The sequence below is a fragment of the Lutjanus erythropterus genome, chromosome 15 (assembly GCF_056507025.1).
Source record: "Lutjanus erythropterus isolate fLutEry1 chromosome 15, fLutEry1.hap2, whole genome shotgun sequence".
In the NCBI taxonomy this organism is placed as follows: domain Eukaryota; kingdom Metazoa; phylum Chordata; class Actinopteri; order Lutjaniformes; family Lutjanidae; genus Lutjanus; species Lutjanus erythropterus.
In genome coordinates, this window is record NC_139331.1 from 35,639,577 (window position 1) to 35,662,330 (window position 22,754).

General features: G+C 39.8%; 1 protein-coding gene across 2 annotated transcripts in view; it reads right to left on the minus strand.

Moving 5' to 3' along the window:
• Nucleotides 1-22,754, minus strand: part of LOC146314840 (unconventional myosin-VI) — a 196,396-nt gene that overhangs the window by 128,160 nt on the left and 45,482 nt on the right. For both annotated transcript variants that reach the window (XM_084737001.1, XM_084737000.1), the window contains exons 10-11: nucleotides 17,693-17,773; nucleotides 8,047-8,227 (exon numbers count right to left, since the gene is read on the minus strand). In XM_084737001.1, coding sequence (XP_084593127.1) covers nucleotides 8,047-8,227; nucleotides 17,693-17,773 — 262 coding nt within the window. The remainder of the gene's footprint in view (nucleotides 1-8,046; nucleotides 8,228-17,692; nucleotides 17,774-22,754) is intronic.

Here is a 22,754-nt window from a genome sequence, read left to right on the forward strand (position 1 = left end):
ACCTTGAACATACAAATGAAGTAGATACCAGAGAGCTCCTGTGTTCACAGGTATGAAGAGTCTGTCCTGACCAGGTCGTCTCTCTCTGATCTACGCTGGAACAAACCTCTTCTTAACAGTGTGCCAAAGGATCAAGTGGGTGTAAAATATGAATGAAGTAATCTTTTAAATCCCCCGCATTTCTGCAACAACGTGCACCTCCATGATGACAAATTGACAAGCCGGGCCTACGTGCACCCCACTTGAAGGTGAGGGCAACACACAGTGCTCATTATGCATGGAGTAACACCCACGAGCTGTGAACTGTGCAGGTCCAGAGAGGAATGAACAAAGCCCGCAAGAAACCGGGTGGGCTGAGAGTGGAGCTGCGAGGGAACTCGAACGGCGAAGAGAAAGAGAGATTTGTTCAGATGGAAGTTCGTCATGTCGTCTCGAGGGCTGCAGCAGCTGATGAAAGCTGATAAGACCTGACACCACAGATCTGATCAGTGTGTAAAAGCTAATTAAACAAATAATATTAGCTTGTTAACAATGTTGTCGGGCTGCGACTGATGAATATTTTATATATTGATTAAAAGGCTCCTACTACAGACATAAAGTTTTTAAAGTATCTACAAATTACATTCAATACAGTTGGAGAATTGGAAGTTCAGCAAGTGAAAGAGGACAAGGATAAGGTTTGTCCTTTTGCATCTTTTTGTGGTAATTTCATTCGTGTTTGTTTACGTTTAGCGTCTCTTTGCTGTTTGCTGCTACTCTTGTTTCTATGTTGTTTTGTGTGTCTTTTTGGTATTTTCATGTCTCTGTCATAGTTTTGTTTCGGTTTTGTTGTTTTTGTATTTCTGGGGCGATTTTGTGTGTCTTTGTAGTAATTTTTGTTACTAGGTTGTTGTTTCTCTTTGTAGTACGTTAGCTGTGTGTGTTGCCATTTTGTGTCTCTTTATGGGACTTATGTATTACCTTGTGGTACTTTTTTGTGTCTTGGAGGCACTTTTGTTTCTACGTTGTTGTTTTGTGTCTCTCTCTAGTACTTTTGTGTCTCTGTGTGGTACTTTTGTGACCTGGTGCTGTATTTTTGGTTCAGTGTTGTCGGTTTATGTCTCTTTATGATTCTTTTGTGTCTTCATGGCACTTTTGATTCAATGTTGTTTTTTTATGTCTCTTTGTGGTACTTTTGTGTATCTTGTAGTACATTTGTCTCTGTGTTTGTCGTTTCGTGTCTCTTCCTGGTCATTTTGTTAACAGTCACTTCAAACAGACGCTCTGGCTCAGGGCCCCCTGACACCAGAGTAATGTGGTATTTTTGTTTTTGTTGTGTGGTGTCTTTGTTTTGTGTTGTAGAGGATTTATATCCTGTACTGTTCAATTTTCAGTCTCAGGAGAAAAAGAGATAATAGTTGAAAACAAAGTCTGTAGCTAAAAAGAAAGAAAAACAAAATTTTATCACGTCTAAATGATGTTGTTGGAACAACAGCCCCTAACTAAAAGATTCCTTTGAAAAAAAGAAGAAACACATGAAAACTAATGTGTCTGATTCTGATCCTGAATCTGAGCCGACTGTGGCTCACAGTAAACAATGACAAGTATGTATTCATAAAGACTGAGTGAGTATATCTGTGACATTCAGATCAATAGGTACATGAACACCCTATAAAAACCCATAGTCTGGTTGGTGACAACACCTCACAGCACTGGAGGTACGTCTCTGATCAATGCCAACGATCAATAGTTCCTGAAAGCTAAGTGAGCTAATATTAAATCAATGGCTGGACTGAAGGAGGACCCTGTGGAAAGAAACGCTCCAAGCTCATATTAGAGCAGAGCCGAGGACTCAAACCTAATTCCTAGTTAATTAAGCTTCATTATTTCGCTGTCTCCTGATAGATTTCTCGGTTTATTCAGAAATAAGTCGAGTCCTGAGGAGAATCGAGTCCTGGCTGTCAGCGGCGTCCTCCAGCCACCAAAGGTCCAGTGATTTATGGACGCACGCTGACAACTTTGACAATGAACTCAGCCGAGTGAGTTCAGATCAGTTTGACCTCTGAGGCTTCAGCCAGCAGTCCAGAACACTGTCTGCTGAGGAGACAGCGGGATTTTTAGAATATCCAAAATGCTGCAATGCACAGATCGCCTGCAGAGATGAAACTGCCAATTAATCTCTTCATAATGTTGGCAAAAGATCTGAGTTGTCGGAAAATATTCTGCTGAGCCAGACGCCGCTTTCAGGATGAGATTTGAGGGCAGAAAGTGTTTCTTTTGCAAAAGTGAGAAAGCTTTTCGATCCTGCCAAACCCATCAGTAGGTCAATCATAACACATGCATGCTGTGCAGAACAGCTTCAATCAAACACACTGAAGTCAGTATAGAAATTCTCGTCAGATCCTAAAGCTTCCAGAGATACGAAAAATGTCAGTCTGAATGTGTATAGACTGATGCAGACACTTGGAATATGTCTGACTGATGTGATACTGCAGACATAAAAACCATGATGTCTGTGGTTTGAACTCTCAGTCCAACTAAGTGGAGCAGCTTCAATGACGTGATGTATTTACATGATGTATATACGCCACTGGTCAGCAAAATGCTACTGCAAACCCCAATAAATATGATCCATTAATATCTGATGCCAAGTTCACACTACAGGACTGTAACCATGATTTCCCACTTGGTGACAGTTTTTGGAGATTGCTGACAAAATCCCCCTCATCAGAGGAAAATGGGCCAAATCGTAATTTGGCACTCGGTCGCTATGTGAGAACTGTTCAAAGATGTGATCCAAGAACTCACCAAGAATATCTTAACTCATCTTTCCACTGTTCCAACAATCACAAAGTCTGGTTTAGTCGGAATAAACTCTTAATTTAACAAGTCAGAACTGAAAAGTGGTGTGTAAAGTAGAGTTGGGCGATGTCTGCCAAACTGGAATATGACAATGTCCGCAGTGGAGCATCGTGATGGACAATGATATTGTTGCTGGGCCTCAAACGGTCTTTGTCTCTGCACCACGTCAGCTAACTTAGTTTCCTTTAAAAAGAAAATGATAAACTGGACATGGAGATGTGGTGCAATGAACAGGAGAAACAGTTTGTTGTTATTTTCTCTACCACATGTCAAAAACAGAAGTCAAGCAGCGACTCTATCGTAACTCTGAATGGACACGATGGTATCGTCCATCAGCCCGACCCTAGTGTAGACCCAGGATATTTTCACATCTAACTCTGTGAATTAAGGTATTATTTCAACCAATCCAGGGCTGGAGATTGTTGAAACAGTAGAAATATAAACCGAGACGGTGTTCTTTGTTGCGGTTTGTTGAGGTTTATTTTGTTGCTGTCGAGTTTGGTTAAAGTAGGGATCCTTTCCATGATTTTGTCAGACACTTAGGCTGGAATTATACTTGATTTTAACTATGTGTTCGCATACGTATCCCTACGCTTCATGGCTGCTTCGCATATCCTGCGTCCATTTGGAGTGATGGTTGTGTGTGTCTGACTAAATGAAGAAAAACATCATCCTATATGTGAAATAAGTCGTTTAAGTCGTCCTGGAGTCAATGACGAACCTCTGCAAACATCTGGAGTCTTTGGGAACCTTTCCAGACTTGTCTTTCCGGTATCTGATCTCCTGATATGTCTCCATCTTCCCCTGTGGGCGAGGGCTGTCTGAGCCTCCGTCTCCATCTTCTCTTTCAGATCACGTCCTCTACTGGGCACTGATTGATTCTCTGCCACAGGTCAGTGTTTCTGATGAGTCGAGCCATCAGCGCTGTGAGATTCTTCGAAGGCAGCTATTTATAAGAGTCTGTATTTTCTGGGTGGTTGTGTTTGTCATTGGCTGAGTCTCGGCTCTGTATAATCGGAGTTCTACAGGTCTTCTCTTGTGGCCTCCCCAAATACAAATAAACATTCTTTAAGAGCTCCCTAAAACCTCCCCCTGGAGAGACCTCTATTCTAGACTGCTGACTTTGAGCTGAGCCCGTCTCCAAAACTGGATGATTGCCTCCTCTGACTGAACACAGTCTTCTCGCTCGCTGTAAAACACGCTCCATGATCGCCCCCCGCCGTGAGAACCAGTCTCTTTAATAGGCGCCCAGCTGCTTCCCTGCAGCGGGAGAAAACATTGGGGAGGAACCGAGAGCGGAGGAACTTCACTGTTGAAGTTCAAAGGATCAGTTGATTTTCATGGAAAGTGAGCCTCCCTGCAGGGTTTACAGTCTGAACGGCGGTGAAAAATGAGGCGTGAGATGGGGCGGAGCATCCGAGGCAACCATGCTGAAACACGCCACTTGAAATGTAGAGAATTTAATCCTTGAAAAGACTGATTGAATAATTAATTAATGACTTTTTAAATTATGCAATTAATTAAAAAGAAATAATAATTCAAGAGATGTCAGTCATAAGCTGCCTGTCACGATTCCTTCAGGTTTTAATTATAAATGAAAAACATGTGGTAATAAAGAGGGAAATCCTCGCCCGATACCGAGAACCATCCCTCTCTGACCACGACAACACTGAGGTGAGAAGAGATGGAGACGGAGGCTGAATATTACGGCGATCAATCAAAGCTCAGCAGAGTCTTGAGGGATGAGATCAAAATGGCATCCGCCTCTCAGGAACCAAACCGGAGCCGTTTAGGAGTCGAAAAGCCGGCGAGATGGATGGTTTCTGATGTAATCACAGACCGCTGTGGGCCGCGGTCTGAAAACTCATCAGTTAGAGGAGATGATGAACCGTTCTCCGCAACATGCCTGTGGTCCCCGAGTCCAAATGTAAGGTACAATAAGCAAAGGCAGTGGTGTGGGGAAGTATTCAACCACTTTTTGTAAGATAAACTACTAATACCACACTGTAAAAATACTCTGTTACAAGAAAAAGTCTCATATATGCTCAAGTATATATGTATCAGGAAAATACTTAAAGTATTGACTGCAACTAATGACTATTTTTGTGGCCTCTGCTGCATCCTGATAGGTTGCCAGGTTTGCTTCACTGCACGATCAATCGCCCAATAATGATTAAAAAACAAAATGTTAGTTGTCATTTAGAAAGATGCAAATATTTGATGAAAAAAGTCAAGTATTTTCAAGTCATTTGTCTGAAGTCAAAGTCAAGTTTCAATAATATGATAATAGTACATTAAATAATAATTGCAGCAAAATGTTCTTTAAATTATCAATTATCCCTAATTATTAGTTATTTGTTTATTATCTGTACATGGGCAGGCAGAGCTGCACTTCATGCAGGAAGTCAGTCAATTAAGGAAACTTTTGATTCTCAAACCATTTTGCATCTTCACAAAATCAAGTCAATACAATCCATGTTTGCTTTTGGCCCCTGGCCTTCCATGAAGTTTCAGTTTTAGCTCTCCAAGGGAAAAAAGCTTGGGTAGTGTAGTTTATTATTTTACCAAGCATCATCATTTTCTTCACATGGTTTGTGTGAAATCTAATTTCGTAGTTAAAGAAATGCAGCCTAGTAAAAAGTTAAATATTTCCCTCCAAAATGTAGTGAAGTAGGAGTGTAGGGGTGTCATTAACTGGAAATACTCCAGTAGATACCTTAAATTTGTTTCTGATGTGATGTTTGTGACGTGTTTGTCACACTGTTTCACACTGTGAATTAAAACATCCACACTTTTCGTCACTAAAAAATCATGACCATCACCTTGAAAAAAAATCCCTTTTCCTCTCTTTAAAGCTCATTTTTTATGACGTTCTGTATGTGTTAAACTTTAATTTCCTCTGGCTGATTGCAGGCCAGCCGGGGCTCGTAACACGGAGTCAGAATCAGGTCGTTTCAGTGAACTGTCATCCTGCAGGATAAGGGTCCCGTTCCGGTCACCGTGGATTAAATGTGATACTCAGGCTTCACCACAGTTCACCTTTGCAGATGTTGTAACCAATTAAGACCAAATGAACGAACAGTGAGGATGAGCTTCGCCTTAAACCCTTAAAATCACAGATTTCAAGGCAGTTTCTGGTTCACAGGAGGCTGAATTTCAGTCCACAGAGTCATTAGAACAGTTTCATGAATGTGATGACGAACACGTCACAGCACATTAGCTTTTTTAGCTCTTCATTATTCTCTAACAAAGAGCCTCTGACGATGCCTTTGAGCTTCTGTGTCCTTGTCAGGATGTGCAGGTTGTATTTTGTTAGTTTTCTACATTCCTGCCACATCTGACATCTGTGTTAAACAGCTTCCTGCCTGTTTTTTTGCACATTGATTCTGTTTTCTTGAGATATAAACTTGAGCCTCAATTAATTCAAGGTCTTCTTCATCGCATCAAAACTCTGAGCCTTTCATATGTCTCTGCATTAATGACTCCAGGGACACCTTCCTATTCATTAACACTGAATGAAAAGTGTGACTAATGAGAGTGATCTGTGCAGAACGAGGGACTATTTTCAGATAGTTTTTGGATTTAATTGGTTTTTGATTCTTGTGATATTATTGAAGTAATAAAAGAAACCAAAATATGTTGAAAGCAAAAGCTTTTTTTTAATTATTTTAATGAGATTCGAGCTGCTATAACCATTTATCGTCACGATGAGGTGCTTTAAATACAGAAAAATATAACGATTCTATTTCCAGTCTGTCTCAGAGGTTTCCAAATTTGCTGCGGTGCCACAATAATTATCATATCACTGTTGTTACATTAATTATGTTTTATGTTATGTTTATAAAACAGAAGAAAAAAGCATAAAATAATAAAATCACAGCAATAAAAACTCATAATAACTCACAGTTGCTGGTTGTCATAATAACGCAACACGTTTTCCAGCTCTGGAGTTTTTCAGAAGTTCAGAAAAATAGTGAAAATAGTCCACTGTCACGTACTCATCTGATGCAGCAGGATACGCCGCTGTTTTGGCAAGACGGGTCATTATGTCTTTTCAACTTTCAACCAACTATTACAAACTAACTTAATTTGTTAAATCAAGTCATTTGGTGTTTTTAAAGTCATGATATTAAGCTGAGACAGATTCCATATTCTGTTTGCGTTCTGAGGCTGTTCAGACTCTCACTGCGTGCGCTGAAGTGTCATGTATAATTGGCATAATAAAGTCAGTGATCACTTAAAGTTAAAAAGCAAAACTCTCAAAAAACTCTCACTCGCACAGTGTGAGATTTCAGACGGATTCTTCTGGAGATTCTGGTCGTCTCTCATGAGAGGCGCATTTCACCACAGCCAACTGTTGAAGGTAAATCCGTCATATGCTGCCGTCTGCCAGAATTTCACCGGAAACAGACCGTTCTGGATAAAGTTTGGAGCACAGCGCACACATCACAGCTTCATTGTTTAATATTCTGAAGTATTTCCACAGAGAGCTGGTGGCAGACATCCTGTTGTTTTAGTCTTTGCAAAAGTCTCACTAGATTTGTCCATGTGGTTCCTTCACTGGCTGCACTTTGAAAGGTCAGCGGCAAACAAGGTCAAAGTTCAAATAGTTCTCCATAGGAAAACACTGGGACAGCCAGTGCAAGGTCTTTTTACTGCAAGATCATGTGTGAGGGCCTTAAATTAAAGGCATTAAAGCCCCCAAAAATATTAAAATTTATAAAAAAGGAAATTTATTAGGCTGTGGCAATTTTTCAGATGCATTTTTTCCTGCTTTGCCTCAGGATTGGAGGGTCACTGCAGCTCCATTTTTAATTTTGTAGCTGGAGAGGAAGCCTGCGGTCATCACTCGTAAATTATTCTTGTAAAATGTCCGGTGTAATCTGTAACACCGGTGTTGTCACGAGTTTATTAACCCGTGAGAAAACTTCCTCACTGTGGCAGCCCTGAGTCACAGCTGTTCAAAGAGTCTCAAATATTCATTTTTGGAAAATTAGTTTTGGTAAAACACTAATTAACACTTCAGGAATTATTCAGTTAGTTTGTTCATATTTGCATATAATTTAAATTTTTCTTCTCTCTCTTCAGTTCCTCTACATTCACAGTTGGTTCCGTTTAGAACCGAACCCTCACAGGACCTTCATATGATTATTTTATTATATAATAATTATATAATCTTCATGTTTTTTTATCACTGCGGCTCACCTGAGGTGCTCCCAGCCTCCTCAAAGTCGATGTTTCCGAGGTGCAGGACGCCGGCCACCACCCTGAACAGGTCCAGCTTCTCCGTGTCGTCCAGACCAATCTTCTTCATGGCCACACACATCCTGTTGAAGTCGCCGTGGTCGTCCAGCAGCGGGTCCTTCAGAGGGCCCGCCTTCATGTGCTGAGAGACGAGACAAGAGCAGAGACGGTTATTGACCTCGGACGACTTCGTCAAATAACACACCAACTTTACCTGGTAATTATTTACCCTAATTTTTCTTACATCCTCTCAACCATCTGCATTCATTCTGGCCTTTTAACTTCACTTCCATCCTTCAATTCTTCACCTTCAACAATCTGACCTTCCTTTCATTTCTCCCTCCAGACAATTAACCTTCGTTCCCTCCTTTCTCGTCTATTTACCTGCCTCTCTACCCGTTCTCTTCTTTGTGTGCTTCCTTTGCTCTGACACTCAGGTCAATGAAAACCTGTGATTTAAATCAAACGTGTCTTTGTCAAACCAGCCTTTTAAAAATCAGGCTGACCTTCAGCCTCCAATCAGTCTTGAGAATCATTTCATCTTTATTTTCATGTTGCCATGAACTAATCTTTGACTTCACTTTGTTTTTCTGCAGTAACACAGAGCAACACGTACTGGGCAAACATATATATATACCTCTGTTATTCCTTGAGTATGCTGTATGAAAGCAGAATTAAATATCTCAATGTGCAGCAGAGAGGAAGAAGAGATAGCGAGGTAAGAAACACACACACCTGAATAACCCTCTCAAGAATGTCACAGTCTGATGATATCTGCAGGCTAACCACTGTGTCCCCTGTGATAGAATTAAGTAGAAAATGAATTCCACTGCTTTGTTGGTTCCACTATTTAATCAGCTTCTCATTGGATTTTCATTTAGCTTTTTTTCACCGAGGCTCCTCAAGTCAAGTAAAGTAAATCAACAGCAGGAAGGAAACAATCGCTGCAAACCGACGCTCAGAGGACTCGAACGACCGACATGGAGGATGCAGATATTATTTATGTACAGATGAACTTCTCTGTGGAGTGTTTGGTTTTTGGTCAGGAAAGAAAAATGCCACTCAAACTCAGATAAGAGCCCTGAGAAACCTGAACATCTGTCAAACAGAATGTGTATTTTATTTTACATGAGTCAGACAAACACGAGTCAACCAAAGGGCAGGTTTTTGTTGGATTATTGAATCTTTCAAAGGTTTTGTTTTGTTTCTTTTATGGATAAAGGTTATATTTTTGTTTGTTTTTCTGTTAGCAGGACGTCTCACAAAGTTTTAAAAAGATTTGAAAAGATCTGAAACTTTGGCCTACAGGTCTTAATGATTTATCATTAATCAATTAATCACAATTAAGAATCTGATGTTGTTTTCTTTGGCATTTTCTGAATAAGAACACGAGGAAAACAGCAGCTATTTTGAGGAAAGGTCTAACTGTTTTATCATTCTGTGTTTACATTGTTTGTGCTTCATGAATAAAGTTTCACATAATTAATGTCACATTAAAATTGTTTAAACAAAGTTAAACTGAGAACAAGATGTGCACTTTGTATCTCATTAATAAATAATTGTTTATGTAAGATGATGCAGGACTCCTGAGTCATCCTGAAGGAGCTTATTTTGCAATAATGACTCACTTACTGCACATTAATACACGGTACTCACCCAAAAAAACAATAATTTGACACAAAATGTTCATTTAAAAATTATTTTATGGATTTAAAAATGATTTTATTGTTCCTCCAGAGTCTACAGTCAGAACTGCATCCATAACATCAGTCTGTTCTTCACAGAAACGGTCTGTTATAAAGAAATAACAGACCTTAGAACTGACCAATCAGGTTCAGATCTTTGAGTCCGTTCACTCCGCTGAGTTGACTGATTTGTTTGGCATCACGACAAGATACAGCAGTTTTTCACTCGAAGAAGAAATTGACTCAGTGAGCGCCACAGGGGATTCCTGATTAGCCAATCACAAGCGGAACTGAGGACATTGTCAAGCTGTGCGCCACAGTAGTTAATGTAAAAACGGTGACCGCTATACACAGGATAGATTTATTTTGAAGTAGCCTGTCTTCACAATATCTAAAATTTATAGTTGGCAGCAGTTAGCGGTTAGCTACTTTGGCAACAAGTAAAGCTATCTGTCCATCAGAGAACTCTGTAAATAAATCTGAGAAGTTGAAACTGAGAAGTTGGAGGACATATAGGAAATATTTTCTGCAACAAATATGATCCAGTTTCTCCCAATTTAATTGCTAAATTGTTTCGGTCACTTTTCAAGCAACAATGTCAAACATTTTCTGATTCCATCTTCTCATGTGTGGATTTACTGTCTTCTGGCTTTTGATCTCCTGGTTGGACAAAAATCTGAAGACGTCACTTTGGGCTCTGAGGAATTATGATGAGCATTTTTCACTTTTTTTGACATTTTACACTAAAATAATTGTCAGTTTAATTCATAATGAATACAGTCATTAGTTGCAGCCCTATATTGGATACTAAACTGGTATACGTCCATGAATGCAGCATGAATCTTTTTTTAAAACTGGTTTTCAGGAAACAACAAACTCAAAAGTGAAACAGCATTAAAGATACCTGAGAATACCTAAATAATGTCATTATGAAACCTGACATGTAGCACGAGACGTAATAAAAACACTTCAATCTTCATCTGAACTGTAAAGGTGGATTTGGGCTGCTGTTCTGGAATCAGTTGGGTTTACAGAAGGAAATGTTATTCCACTTTAAATCAAAACTAAACTAAAACTTGTTCATGAATCGTGGAGCTCATGGATCTCGGGGGGTTTGTATTCAGCAAAAACAATCTTTACAAATTAAAAATCATAACTGCTCTCTGCATACTGAAGCGCTGTGAAAGCAGCGATCTGATGAGGCTGCTGGTCAAAAGTGCAGACTCGCCAATAAACTGGATTTTAAGCTAATAAACATTATTGTTTTATGATGAGACCATTTCCTAGAACATAAAATTTAAACATCGATACGTGAGGAGACTTTTCAAATTTCAAATCAGCTTTTTTTTTTCTTTTCTGATGTGCTTTTGAAACTGTCCAGCAGGTTACAGATCAGGAAGTGGACACAGACGGTGTGTGGAGGCGTGTTTCCTCTGCACTGTGACATTCTGAGAGACAGAGAGGCAACCATGAGAGACTTCACTTCGACTGAAACACTCTAAAGTTTCTACACAGCAGAGGAAAGTAGGAAACCACTGAAAGCACTCGAGAGGTGAAAGGAAGATTAAAAAAAAAAAATCAGCATGCATTAACCCACACACACTCAGAGGAGATGTGAGCCCGGCGGTCCCAACATTCACATCGATAAAAAGAGTCTCTTAAACCAGCGGAGGAAGAGGAGGAGAAACACCAAATCACCTTGTCATCCTGTGAGATACGAGACGGAGCAGTGAGGAGACATACAGCACATCATTTATCAGTGATTACAGCAGAGAGCGCCTGCAACTACACCTCACCTCAAACACAACTGCAAGTAATACTACTGTGCATTTGTTTTTATTACCCCGAGGCACCAGGCAGGAGGGGTTAGACTTCACAATCCACATTATTTGTTTTGTTTTATCTCACCTGAATCTGACCTGAAATTTAAAGTGAATGCAGAGCGATTCTCCTGTGGTCCTGTGATTTTTACTGGATATTATCTGAGCTGTCCCGGTGCCCGCTCGTCCCTCCCGGTGAATTGGGGACAAAGCTCGGGATTGTTTGCAAATTTTATTTAGCCCGAGTCTCCGCAGGCTCGTTTTCTGCTGCAGTGAAATAAAGTAGGATCATTTCACGGAACCAAAACTTTTCTGAGGCCGTTCCTCCAGGATAAAAACTCCATACAAAACATCCAAACTCTACCAGGAAACAGCTGTGATTAAAACATAATCCTGCTGTATTTGACGCGTTGGGAGTGAGAACAGGCTGTAAAAAAAATGCATGATCTGACTGTTGTTGGCTGTTTGCGTATATTTTATCAAAATAATGATGCAGGATGTCATCAGTTTATTTATCTCTGCAGGTCACTGAGAGAAGTTAGTGTAAAGAAAGTGTGGTTTGTCTAAAACATGCCTAGAATCATACAACAAGTGAGTGAAGGAAAGAGGAAATAATATATCACATAAGAAATAATGAGGCATTGATGTGAGGATATGAAATAAATCTGACAAATCAAATGTTGAAATTAAGATGTTCACATTTAAAACTTTTCTTTATCCGCCTGGAACAATGCCGACTGGTTGGTACTGAACTTATTTAGTTGTAGTTAGTAGAGAAGAAAGTGTTGAAGAGAAGCAGGCAGCTGTACAGTTTATTTCTCCTCTTCATCACTACACTCAGAGATAACTGGTCTGTGGAGGCGACACCAAACTGATCTCACACTCCCATTTCAATCTCCTGACCCATCAGGGTGACATCTGCTCCTTTAACTTTATAGTTACGACCTCAATTAAAAGCACATTTCTGCCGTTTGGATTGAAGGTTGAGTTCACCGTTAGAGTCCAGAGAGAGGCTGCAGCGGAGCGCTTAAAGTAAGTAAGACAAATGTTTGTTATGTGTAACTGTACTGAAATGGTAAATCATAAATGATAAATGTGCATTATGCTGCGTTACACTGTGTGTATAACTGTTTTTAAATATCAAATCATATAAGACAATGTGTATTACATGAGGAGGTTACATTACAATATGATTTATAGTTATGTTATGTGATGAGATGTAAAGGCAGGGATCTGCAGCCTTTACTCTCAAAAGAGTCAAAGGAAAAAATAAAGTCTTTCTGGAGCTGCAACTATTAAATTCTCTATTTTTCCCTTTTTTTGAATTTGGCATCCGCAGCGAGTCCAGGGAGACTCGAGACTCGCTTCTGCACATTTTTACATTTGGAGAATGTTAGAATCACTTTAGGTCTACAAAATGCTAAATGAAAATTAAAATGCATACAAAACACGAGGAGCTGCTGGAAAGGGGCCACAGAGCCTCACGTGGCCCCGGAGCCGCAGGCTGCAGATCCCTGTGTTACAGGATGTGATGTTACACTCAGCTGCATTACATTACAATATGTCTTTGAAAAACTTAATGTTGCCTCGTTATATTACATTACGTTACATTTACATCAGTGTTATGTTGCATTATATGACCTTACTGTACGTTCATTTAGTATATAAGTACCTTGACTTAATAACTTTCATAGTTAAAGTTAAACATTGTCGAGTTTACTGATGTTTTTTTTATTTTAATAAAGATAAATGTGTCGTAGTTTTCATGCTGGTATGAGACACCAGAACAGCAGCTCATGGCAAATCCTGCACTTACAGCCAGCGACACTCTTTTCTAATTCTGCACTTCATGCGGAAATATATTAAATAGTTATGGGTAAGGATATGCAAGAAAATATGAAAAGTGAAATGATGATACATTATTTATGTTCTGACAATGCAAATGCAAAGACTTGCAGAGTAATTCTTCTCTGTTTCAGAGACAGTGATTAACTTAATCATGAGTCTATAGGTTTGCATTTAAGCATCTCGGTGGAGAATTCCTCCGTTTATTCTCCATGTTCAGCAGAGCACCAATCTCCTGTCCATGTTCATCTTAATGCCTATAATAATTAATAATGCGGTACTGTGGGGAACGCCATATACGGCGGCAGTAATGGAATACTTGTGCATAATTAATCAAAGGCTGAAGGCAAAGGAAGGAGCTCATTTCACATGATGAGGTTTTCTTATTAATGCAGCGTATTAGAAGTCTTTGTGCCGCGCTGAGCCTCTCAGCCAGGCTGCTAATTAAAATGTTTGCTGTGTGAATATAAGCATCTAAACTTATTCTGAAAATTATTAGATTATATAAGCGTGGCTGGTTTGCAGCGGAGAGGAATTCCAGGCTAAAAACACAACAACACAAACACTAATGAAATGTCTGAGAGGCTCTTTGTGGTCGAGATAATCTGCTGCTGAGGTTCATCTTTTTAAAGAGGTTGTCGCAGAGCAAACCCTCATAATTACACACATATATTCAGACGCAGCTTCGCAAAAGCTTTCCCTGCTCTATTGTCTGGTTTTTGCTCGAGGTCAGAGCACAAGTTTTCATCTTATTTGCAGACAAATTGCTGAAAATCGCGTTAAGGTGCAAACAAGTTCAAATGAAAACAAAACTGCATCGAATAAAGTCACTTCATCACCGAGTGCAGACCAAACTTATTTTCTCCAGTTTGAAAACAAAACTGGAAATCTTCCACATTAAATTCCTGAAAACAAAAAAATCAAATTAAGTGCATACAAGTTTAAACTTCTTGAAATGCATTATCTTGTTTTTAAGGGCGTCCAGACAAACACTCAAATAAAAAGTGGCAAATCTGACTTCCTGAAGAAACTCTCTAAAACCCAGGGCCATTTTCTTTACACTGTGACAATCATCTGTTGTGTTACAGAGCTCAAACAAACTTGGTTGTTTTTTTTTAATGTGGCGAACTGAAGAGAAAATTAATTGCAACTTACCACTTTTTTAGCACTAACATCAGAGTTTTTAGCCACTTTTAGCACTTACATCTTTGTTTTTAACCATTTCCAGTATTGGAATCTGGGCTCTTGACAATAATTAGCACTTGTATCTGGGTTTTTAATCTTTTTTCGCACTTATATCTGGATTCTTTGCAATTTCAGCATTTATATCTGTGTTTACAGCCATTTTTAGAGTTGATTCTTGGGTTCATCATCATATAAACACTGGTAAGGTTCTAGAAATAACTAAATCATCAATACGTTGTACGCTGCTGCAGCCTCCAGCTGGCACCAGCAGGTCTCTACATTTACAGAAAAATCTTTATATCTGGCTACAAGTTCAGTTGCTTCTCTCGTGGCAAAAAAAAAAATCCCTTTGGTTTCACCTAACAAGGAATCTGCTGAAACTGCATTCATTCGTTGGTGGTTGAAATAATTTCACGACTTGTAGAAACACAAAGAAAGAAAATAATACCCTGTTGCAATAAGCAGTCCTATCAGAGGATTTGGTTATGGCGTTTCCACATACAGGGGGATTAAACAGAGTTACTGAGACTAACCAATAATCAGAATCACAGCTGATAAATCTGTTCTGCAGAGGAGATGAGAGGAGATACCGAGGAAACGGCACGGAGACGTGAAAGAGTCGGACAAAGAGCATCAGAGGGATTAACAGATACAGTGAACAGGGAGATAATAGAGGAGGTGATGGGATGTAAATCACAGCTTTAATCTGTCCTGCACACAGAGAGAAACCATGAGGAGACAACAGGAGCTGGAGGCTGGAGGACTTCATCTAAATCAAATCTGCTGAGTCAGATTTAAGGAGGCGCTAACAGAGTTTGTAGAGAGACTGTTTCCTTTGTTACGACCCCACAGGGCGACGAGAGGTTTCGATGTTTTTGGTCTTAGTTTGCATGAGATTGTAAGTGAGATTGAGAATCGAACACAGGGGACACGAGCAAACTGCAGCTACCGTACAACACTAATTTAATAAAAAGTTCATGAACTCTTAAGAGAAATAAAGTTCAAACTGCATCTAACATCTGCAGCGGTGGAAAGTAAAGCAAATCTATCCAAGTTGTGTCTTTAAAGGGACAGTCCGTAGTCCAAAGTCAGTGTGTTAGCTACAGTAGATTTGGAGAAGGATGCTAAGCTAATGTCCTGCTGTGGACAGAGTCAGCAGCAACACGTATTTTAGACACCTAAAAAATTCAGTATCATTAAGAATATTTTCACCGCTTTTCCTTGCTGTCAGGCAGCCTTTTCTGACAGGAAACAGCTGTTTTACCTGCCTGATTACGTTTACTTGTTCATATTTTGTTGATTAGGTCGTCTTTCCTTGTTCTTTATGCTTCTACCATGGATAAACAGGCTATGTGGTTAAATAGTTTCTTTTCTGTCTGTCTGTCTGCATGATAGTGAGTCTGCACAGTCTTTTATTTTGAAAATTAACCATATTCTCCCTGCATTTGCTGTGTCTGACTTCCTGCCCGTTCGATCTGCTCTGTGCTGATTGATGCTGTATCCGACATGTTGAGGCGCTGCTGGTGGAATCAAAAGCATCGAGCCTGTTGGAATTTAGCTGTAAGTCAAATATCCCTCTCTCCAAACAAACCAAACTCCACTGGTGAAATCAGTGATTTTAGCTCACAGATCAGAGGAGTTGCTGGTCTACTGCTGCCTTGATCGGTCAGTTTGTTTGTGCTTTTGTGTGAGTTTGGTGAATGCAAACCGACCGTTTAAAACACTGAAAGTCACATAATATCACAAACTAACAGACGGCAGACCGGCACATCCTGTGTTCGTTGAGCTAAAATGACTGATTTTGTCAAAGGAGTTTGGTTGGTTTGGAGAGAGCAATATTTGACTTATAAACCTGTCAAAAAGTTTGGAAATTTGTGTTTAGTTGATTTATTATTAACATTAGAAAGCCTAGAAAGCCTTTACTGTGATGTCCAATTTGTGAGGATCCTGCTTTTGTGTGATGAGCAGCCCAGCTGATTATGTGGGTGGAGTCACCAAGTGACCCTGCAAATGTCAAACAGAGTGTCCTCCTGTTGGACTCCATTGTTTGGAGCTGTTTCTGGGTGGGACTGATTGAACTCACTAATTTTGTGCTTTATTCACTGAACAGTCGGGAGCCTCAGCAGCGGGTGTGTTTTATATCACCGTTAATTGAAAAGTGAAAAGAGCTGAAATGATGAGTAAGATTGAGTTATTCCATTTTATACAGCAAAACATTACAAACAAACTCTGGTTTTTAGCTTCTTAATAGTGAGGAACTGCTGCTTTTCTCTGTCTTATGTGATAATAACCCGAAAATTTTCATGGTTTTGGACTGTAGATTGAACATTTAAGGAGAACATCTTGGGCTTAAGAAATGTTTGATGGGCATTTTTCTTTATTTTCTGACATTTTTCATCATTTTACTGAGGAAAGAGATGAAATAATGTAATCTAAGTAAGTAAAGTGTGGAGCTTCTCAGTTTTAAACAGCTGCGAACAACAAATCAGCCTCTAAAATCAAAACTTTACTGCATTAATAACAATAAATACACATTCTGTATCATCTGATGCATCTGTTTCTGCTCAGCTAATTATCTTCTTTGTCCAAATCTTATTTCCACTGCAGATAATGTTGTGTGTTTGGCAGCTACTTCAAGCAGAAATCTTTTGCTTATTATTGCTTTGCTTATTACAGGAGCTCAAACTTTAATACATCAGTGTTTGAGTGTAGAAACTAAAGCTGTAAGACAAGATAGTTTATTAAGAAACAGTAAAGTCAGATTTAATAATGTCTCATATTGTTTTTCTTTCCCTCTCTTCCACTCTGTGCACTCATTTTTTCTCGTTGTCTTCTGTCACATGGATGTTATATTACCGTCTCGCACAAATAACAAAACAACTCCTGTATAATGGCCTGAAATGTGCCGCACTGCTCCATAAACATTTACTTCAACACAAAAAAAACAAGAGAACATAACATAAACTACACCCACTCCTTTATGACCACTTTGTCAACTTGTTTCAACTTTGCTGCTGATGAAAATGGTTCATAAAAACAGAATAAAATGAGTCGGGCTGCGGCGTTCTGTACCTCTGGGCTCTTGCGATTCTGCAGGATCTGTTTGTCCGTCTCTTTGGTGGCAAAGAACCGAGTGCATCCTCTGTTCAGGTACTGCAACACACAGAGAGAGAAAACTTTAGAGAATAAAAGAAAGCAGCTGTTAGAGTCAAACATTAACATGATAAGGAGATTTGATTCACTATGGCTGCATGCTGTGATGTGATGAGAAATTTCCTGTGCAACTCCAGCAGAGTTTTGTGGACTAAAAAAACTTAACTTGACCTTCAATCAGAGGTTTATTATTGTTGTGAATGTTCCTCCCTGTGGTTGCAGGCTGGTTGCAGTGATGCACCGATCAACTGAGCAAAGTGGCAACAAAGGCAGTGAAGCAAGACTGCAAGTTTACAATGCAGGATTTTTAAACACTACAGCTTTGCAATAACCAGAAAATGGCAGAGAGTCTCCTAGAAATACTTCAAGACATTTACACTATGAGACAAAGGGGTCAAAGGTCAAAAGTGCAGGTACTTGAGCATCGTCTGCCTGGAGGGACTTCCAATGAAGGAAATAAATTGAACATAAATATCAAAAATGCATTTTTAATGTCTCTTAACGTAGTTTTCATGATGTGCCTGCTGTCAAACAGAAGAACAGGATGTGATGATTTGTACAAAGGGAGATAACAGCACACACTTTCAGATTCATGGTCTAACACTTGTTCACCAAAAAATGATGGAGGTATTTGTGTAAAGATGAATGCAGAGAGCTTTGGAGAGACGTTTAAACCCTCCATACTCGCTTCAGAACATAACAAACACCGTGAGATGCAGCTCTCCAAAACCGCCGTCGAAAGGGAGTTTTAAGGAGCCGCTAACAATCTGACGAGCTCTTCATCTGAAGCACACTGAAGTTTTTTGTGCGAAAGATGTGAAACTTTCTGATCCAAAAACTTCCTGGAGAGATAATCTTCATGTCTTTTCTTCACTTTCAAAGGAAAAATGACTCTACTTTTCTGTCGATTTCAATTGTTCAGAATTCATCCCAATAATTTAATTTGCATTTTCACAAAAAGCAATCCCATCCTCTTGCTAATCGACTCGGTAGCAGTTTTAATGGCTTTCCTCCAGCTGGCCTCCCCTGCTACGAGCAGAGAATCGAGGTAATGACGACTCCGACACAAACTTCCCAGGTGTGTTTGGACGAGAGAGTCGAGGTTTATCTTGTTTTGGAGAAAAGGAGGGGGGGGGGGGGGGGGTCCTTTAGGTGGAGCAGATGGACATAAACAAAAAGTTTCATTACAGCAGAAGCCACAGGGAAGCCTTCAGCCTCATTCAGCCCTCCGTCTCCGTCAACAGATTGCAGATGGGACACATTCTCCATTTTGTTCCTCTGGTTTTGCTCCTCTGCGAACGCTTGTTCAATCGAAGTCTTACAAAAGAGGCCGGTGTCGCCCTCGAGGCTCAGATCTGTTCCCCTGAACGCTGAGGTGGAGACTAACTGTTTACTCCAACCGAGAGAAATATCAGAGTTTTAAGTCCACCGTATTTATCTGAGGGCCGAAGTTACGACGTTTAATGTGAGAAAAGCTCCTGAAGTACCGCTAGATTCACCTTCATCCCTCCATCTTTACTCCTCTCCTTCATCCTTCACTCTTTTTACTTTTCTTTCCTCACACCTCCTCTAATTTCTTCCTTGTATCCTCTCTTCTTTTCCTTTTTATTGTCCTCATTCTTTTGTCCTTTGTCCTCCTGTTTTTCAAATGCTGTTTACTTCTTTCCTTCCTTCTGTACTGCTCTCCTGTCTTTCTTTCTTTCTTTGCTGCCTTCCTCATTTCCCTTTTCCTTCCTTCTTTCAGTCTCCTTTGTGATTGTTTCTGCCATCCTTCATGTTGTTCTCTTTCGTTTCCTTTCATTATGCCTCCCTTTTATATTTCCTTCCAACATATGGATTTGTTTCCTTACTTCTTTCTTATTTATTCTTTTTATTTTCTGCCTCCCTTGCTTATACCTTTTTCCATATTTATGTATTCATGTCCTACCCTCTTGTATCCTTGATTATTTCCTTTGTTCTTCACTCATTTGTGTCCTTCCTTCCTTGCACTCTTATTTTGTTTCATTCTTTTCTTTCTTTCGTATTTTCTCACTCTTATTCATTTCTGCACTTCTTTTCTTCTGCCTTTCTTTTCCTCCTTTTCCTACCTTTCCATATATATGTACCTGTGTCCTGCATTTTTGTCTCACTTCTTTCTATATTTCCTTTGTTCCTCTCTCATTTCTGCCCCCCCTTCCTTTTATGTTCTCTCTTTCCTTCTTTCCATCCATTTCATTCCTTCTCTCTATATTTCTTCCCTTCTGTCTTGCCTCCTTTCTTTAACACTTCATTTCCTTTCAAACAGAGTCTGTTGGTATGAGTCAGCAGGGGACGTGGACGAGCAGGGAGAAGGTATGGACCAGAGAATCACATGGACAGATCTCTGGACCAACTGAACTGCACCGCGTCACTTCCCTGACTGCACAAAGTCTTGCAAAGCAAACCTGTTAAGCTGGGGTTGAGTGGAGGCTGCAAACTGTCAGCTTTGCTCAGGATGAGGGACCGTGGGATCTGATATTGAGCTCCTGCCCACAAGGACTAAACTTGGCACCACAATCAGGTGCTCCACCAGGGATCCTGATGACCGCTCAGGACCGGCAGGTCTCAGTGGAGCAGGAGAAACACCTGAGATTACTCCATTACACTGTCAGCATCGCTCTGAGGTCACACAACCTCTGATCTCAGGTGGCATCAAAAACATCATCATTATGGAGGAAAAGGTGAGCAGTGAAGTTTGATAAAAGCTGCAGAGATAAAACAGAGATCCTGAGTTTGTGTTGTTTCTGTGTCACTATGCTGATCTGCTCCGCCCACATTAAGAGAGACCTATGTGCAGTGGAGGACAGTCGAGTCGAGCCGTTATTCAGCCATGATACTGTACACCCCGCTAAAAATAAAAATAAAGATACTGCCTAAGTTTTCTAATGAGGGCCTCCTTAACACAAACCGCGACCTGATCAACCACGGCTGATTGGCTGGGGCGACCCAACACCCCAGGATACATCACTGATGATGCGTTCAGGTGCATCTGAAGACTTATCTTAAAGAACACTCCCTCCTGTCTCCTGTGTTCTAGTTTTCCTTCCTCTGTGTCAGGGGTCTGCAACCTTTACCATCAAAAGAGACATTTTTGTCTGAGAAGAATCACGAGTTTGAGTTTTCTCAACTTTTTGTCTTTGCAGTGGACCTACAATACTGATAAATGAAAACTAAAATGTTAAAAACAAATGGAGCATACATATTCATTTTATTCTCTTTTCTTTAACTCAATCTGATCTTTCCTTAAGTCCTTCCTTCTTCTTAAATCCAGTTGCTAATAAGAGACTTTTACATCAATTCCACGCTGGTATTTATTCTTTTACTCCTGCAAACAATCCGAGTGCTTCTTCCACCCCTGCAGATACACTAAGTACTCTACACACACCCTCCTCTCACCTCTCCGGGTGTTTGCACTCCTTCAGCTCTTATCTGCACTCTGTGAATCACTTTACTCCGAAGACAGCTTTAAAAAACGTCCTGAACAAACCCGCCTGGACCTGAACGCAGCTCATCCCTCCCTCTGGCCCACAATCAAAACTTAAGGAGTTCATCACGGCCGCTGAGCTCTATTATCACAGAGCTCACTGAATCTTTTTTTACTTTCCCACCAGCAGGGAAAACTGTAGATATATGGAGCCATTAGAAGCTGCTGAACGGACTGCGGGAGGTGTAATAAGTTGCAGGGGGACGCTGGCGGAGCCCGTGGAGCGAGCGTCGGCACTTTAAGGCCCGAGAATGACGCAGGTGAGAATAGACTATTGAACTGAGATGCTGCCAATAAAGGGATGACTCTGTGAAAAAGAAAGTGTGCTCAAAAAAATGTTTTTTTTTTCTCCTCCAGCAGCAGCAGAGGAGACGAGGATGACTCAGCTGTTTTTATGAGAGAATCAGGTGTGATTTCAACCTCAGCTCAAAGAAAAACTTCAGAGCATCTGGAGGTTTTTTTTTGTTTTTTATGTTTATTACAGCCATTAAGACTTATCATTATACTTTATTTGACTTTTACTTTTGTTTCTAGTGTTTGTATTGCTTTGGTTTAAGTCAGGACTTTGGGTAGGCCAGTCTAAAACCTTAGTTCTGGTTCTAGTTTTGATCCAGCACATTTTGTCATATTCACAGAAGACCTGTAATAAATTTATGAAATAACCAAATGCACCGTCCTGTCCACAAATATCAGATCTATAAGGAAACTATTTGGTCTTTAAAATGTCAGAAAATTGTGAAAAATGTTGATCAGTGTTTCCCCAAGTCCAAGACGACGTCCAGAAACCAGTAAATATTCACATTTAAGAATCTGAAATCAGAGAATTTGGACTTTTTTTCTTACAAAAATTCCTCAAACCACTTAATCGATTATCAAAATAGTTGGTGATTAATTTAATAATTGATTAATCGTTGCAGCTCTAAACCCAGTATTGCTATAACAGCATTAAGTCATTGTTTATATCTGATGCTCATCAGCTGACACCCGTAGCAGACACTGAACGCATCATAAAGACAATTCACATCTAACTCTCTGCAATAAAGTGAATATAAAGTGATTTAAGTGATTACATTAAAACTAATTTTTTTCTGTGTGATTAAACACAGAACAGTTTTTGTCTGTTCTAAAGAAAAAAAATGGGTTCTTAAGAACATTAAACTTTTCTGTGTTTGTTTTGTTTTTGTGTTTATCACAGATATTGTTTCAACAATTCTTCTGATACTAATTCTAACTTTTTCGTTGTTTTTCTTTGTGCATTGATGTAAACACACTTTCATGTCTGGCCTCTTTACTTCTTCTATCTCCAGTGAAAGAATCTCCAGTTTATCAGAGTCAGTACGTTCTGAAGAGAAGAAGAGGAGAAGTTTAGGACTTGGAAAGCATCTAGTTTCTGCAAGTTTAAGTGTAAACTGCTGCTGTTTGAACAGATTAAAGTTTAGAGCAGTGAGAGGTGAGACGACCGCAGATCGATACCTCTTT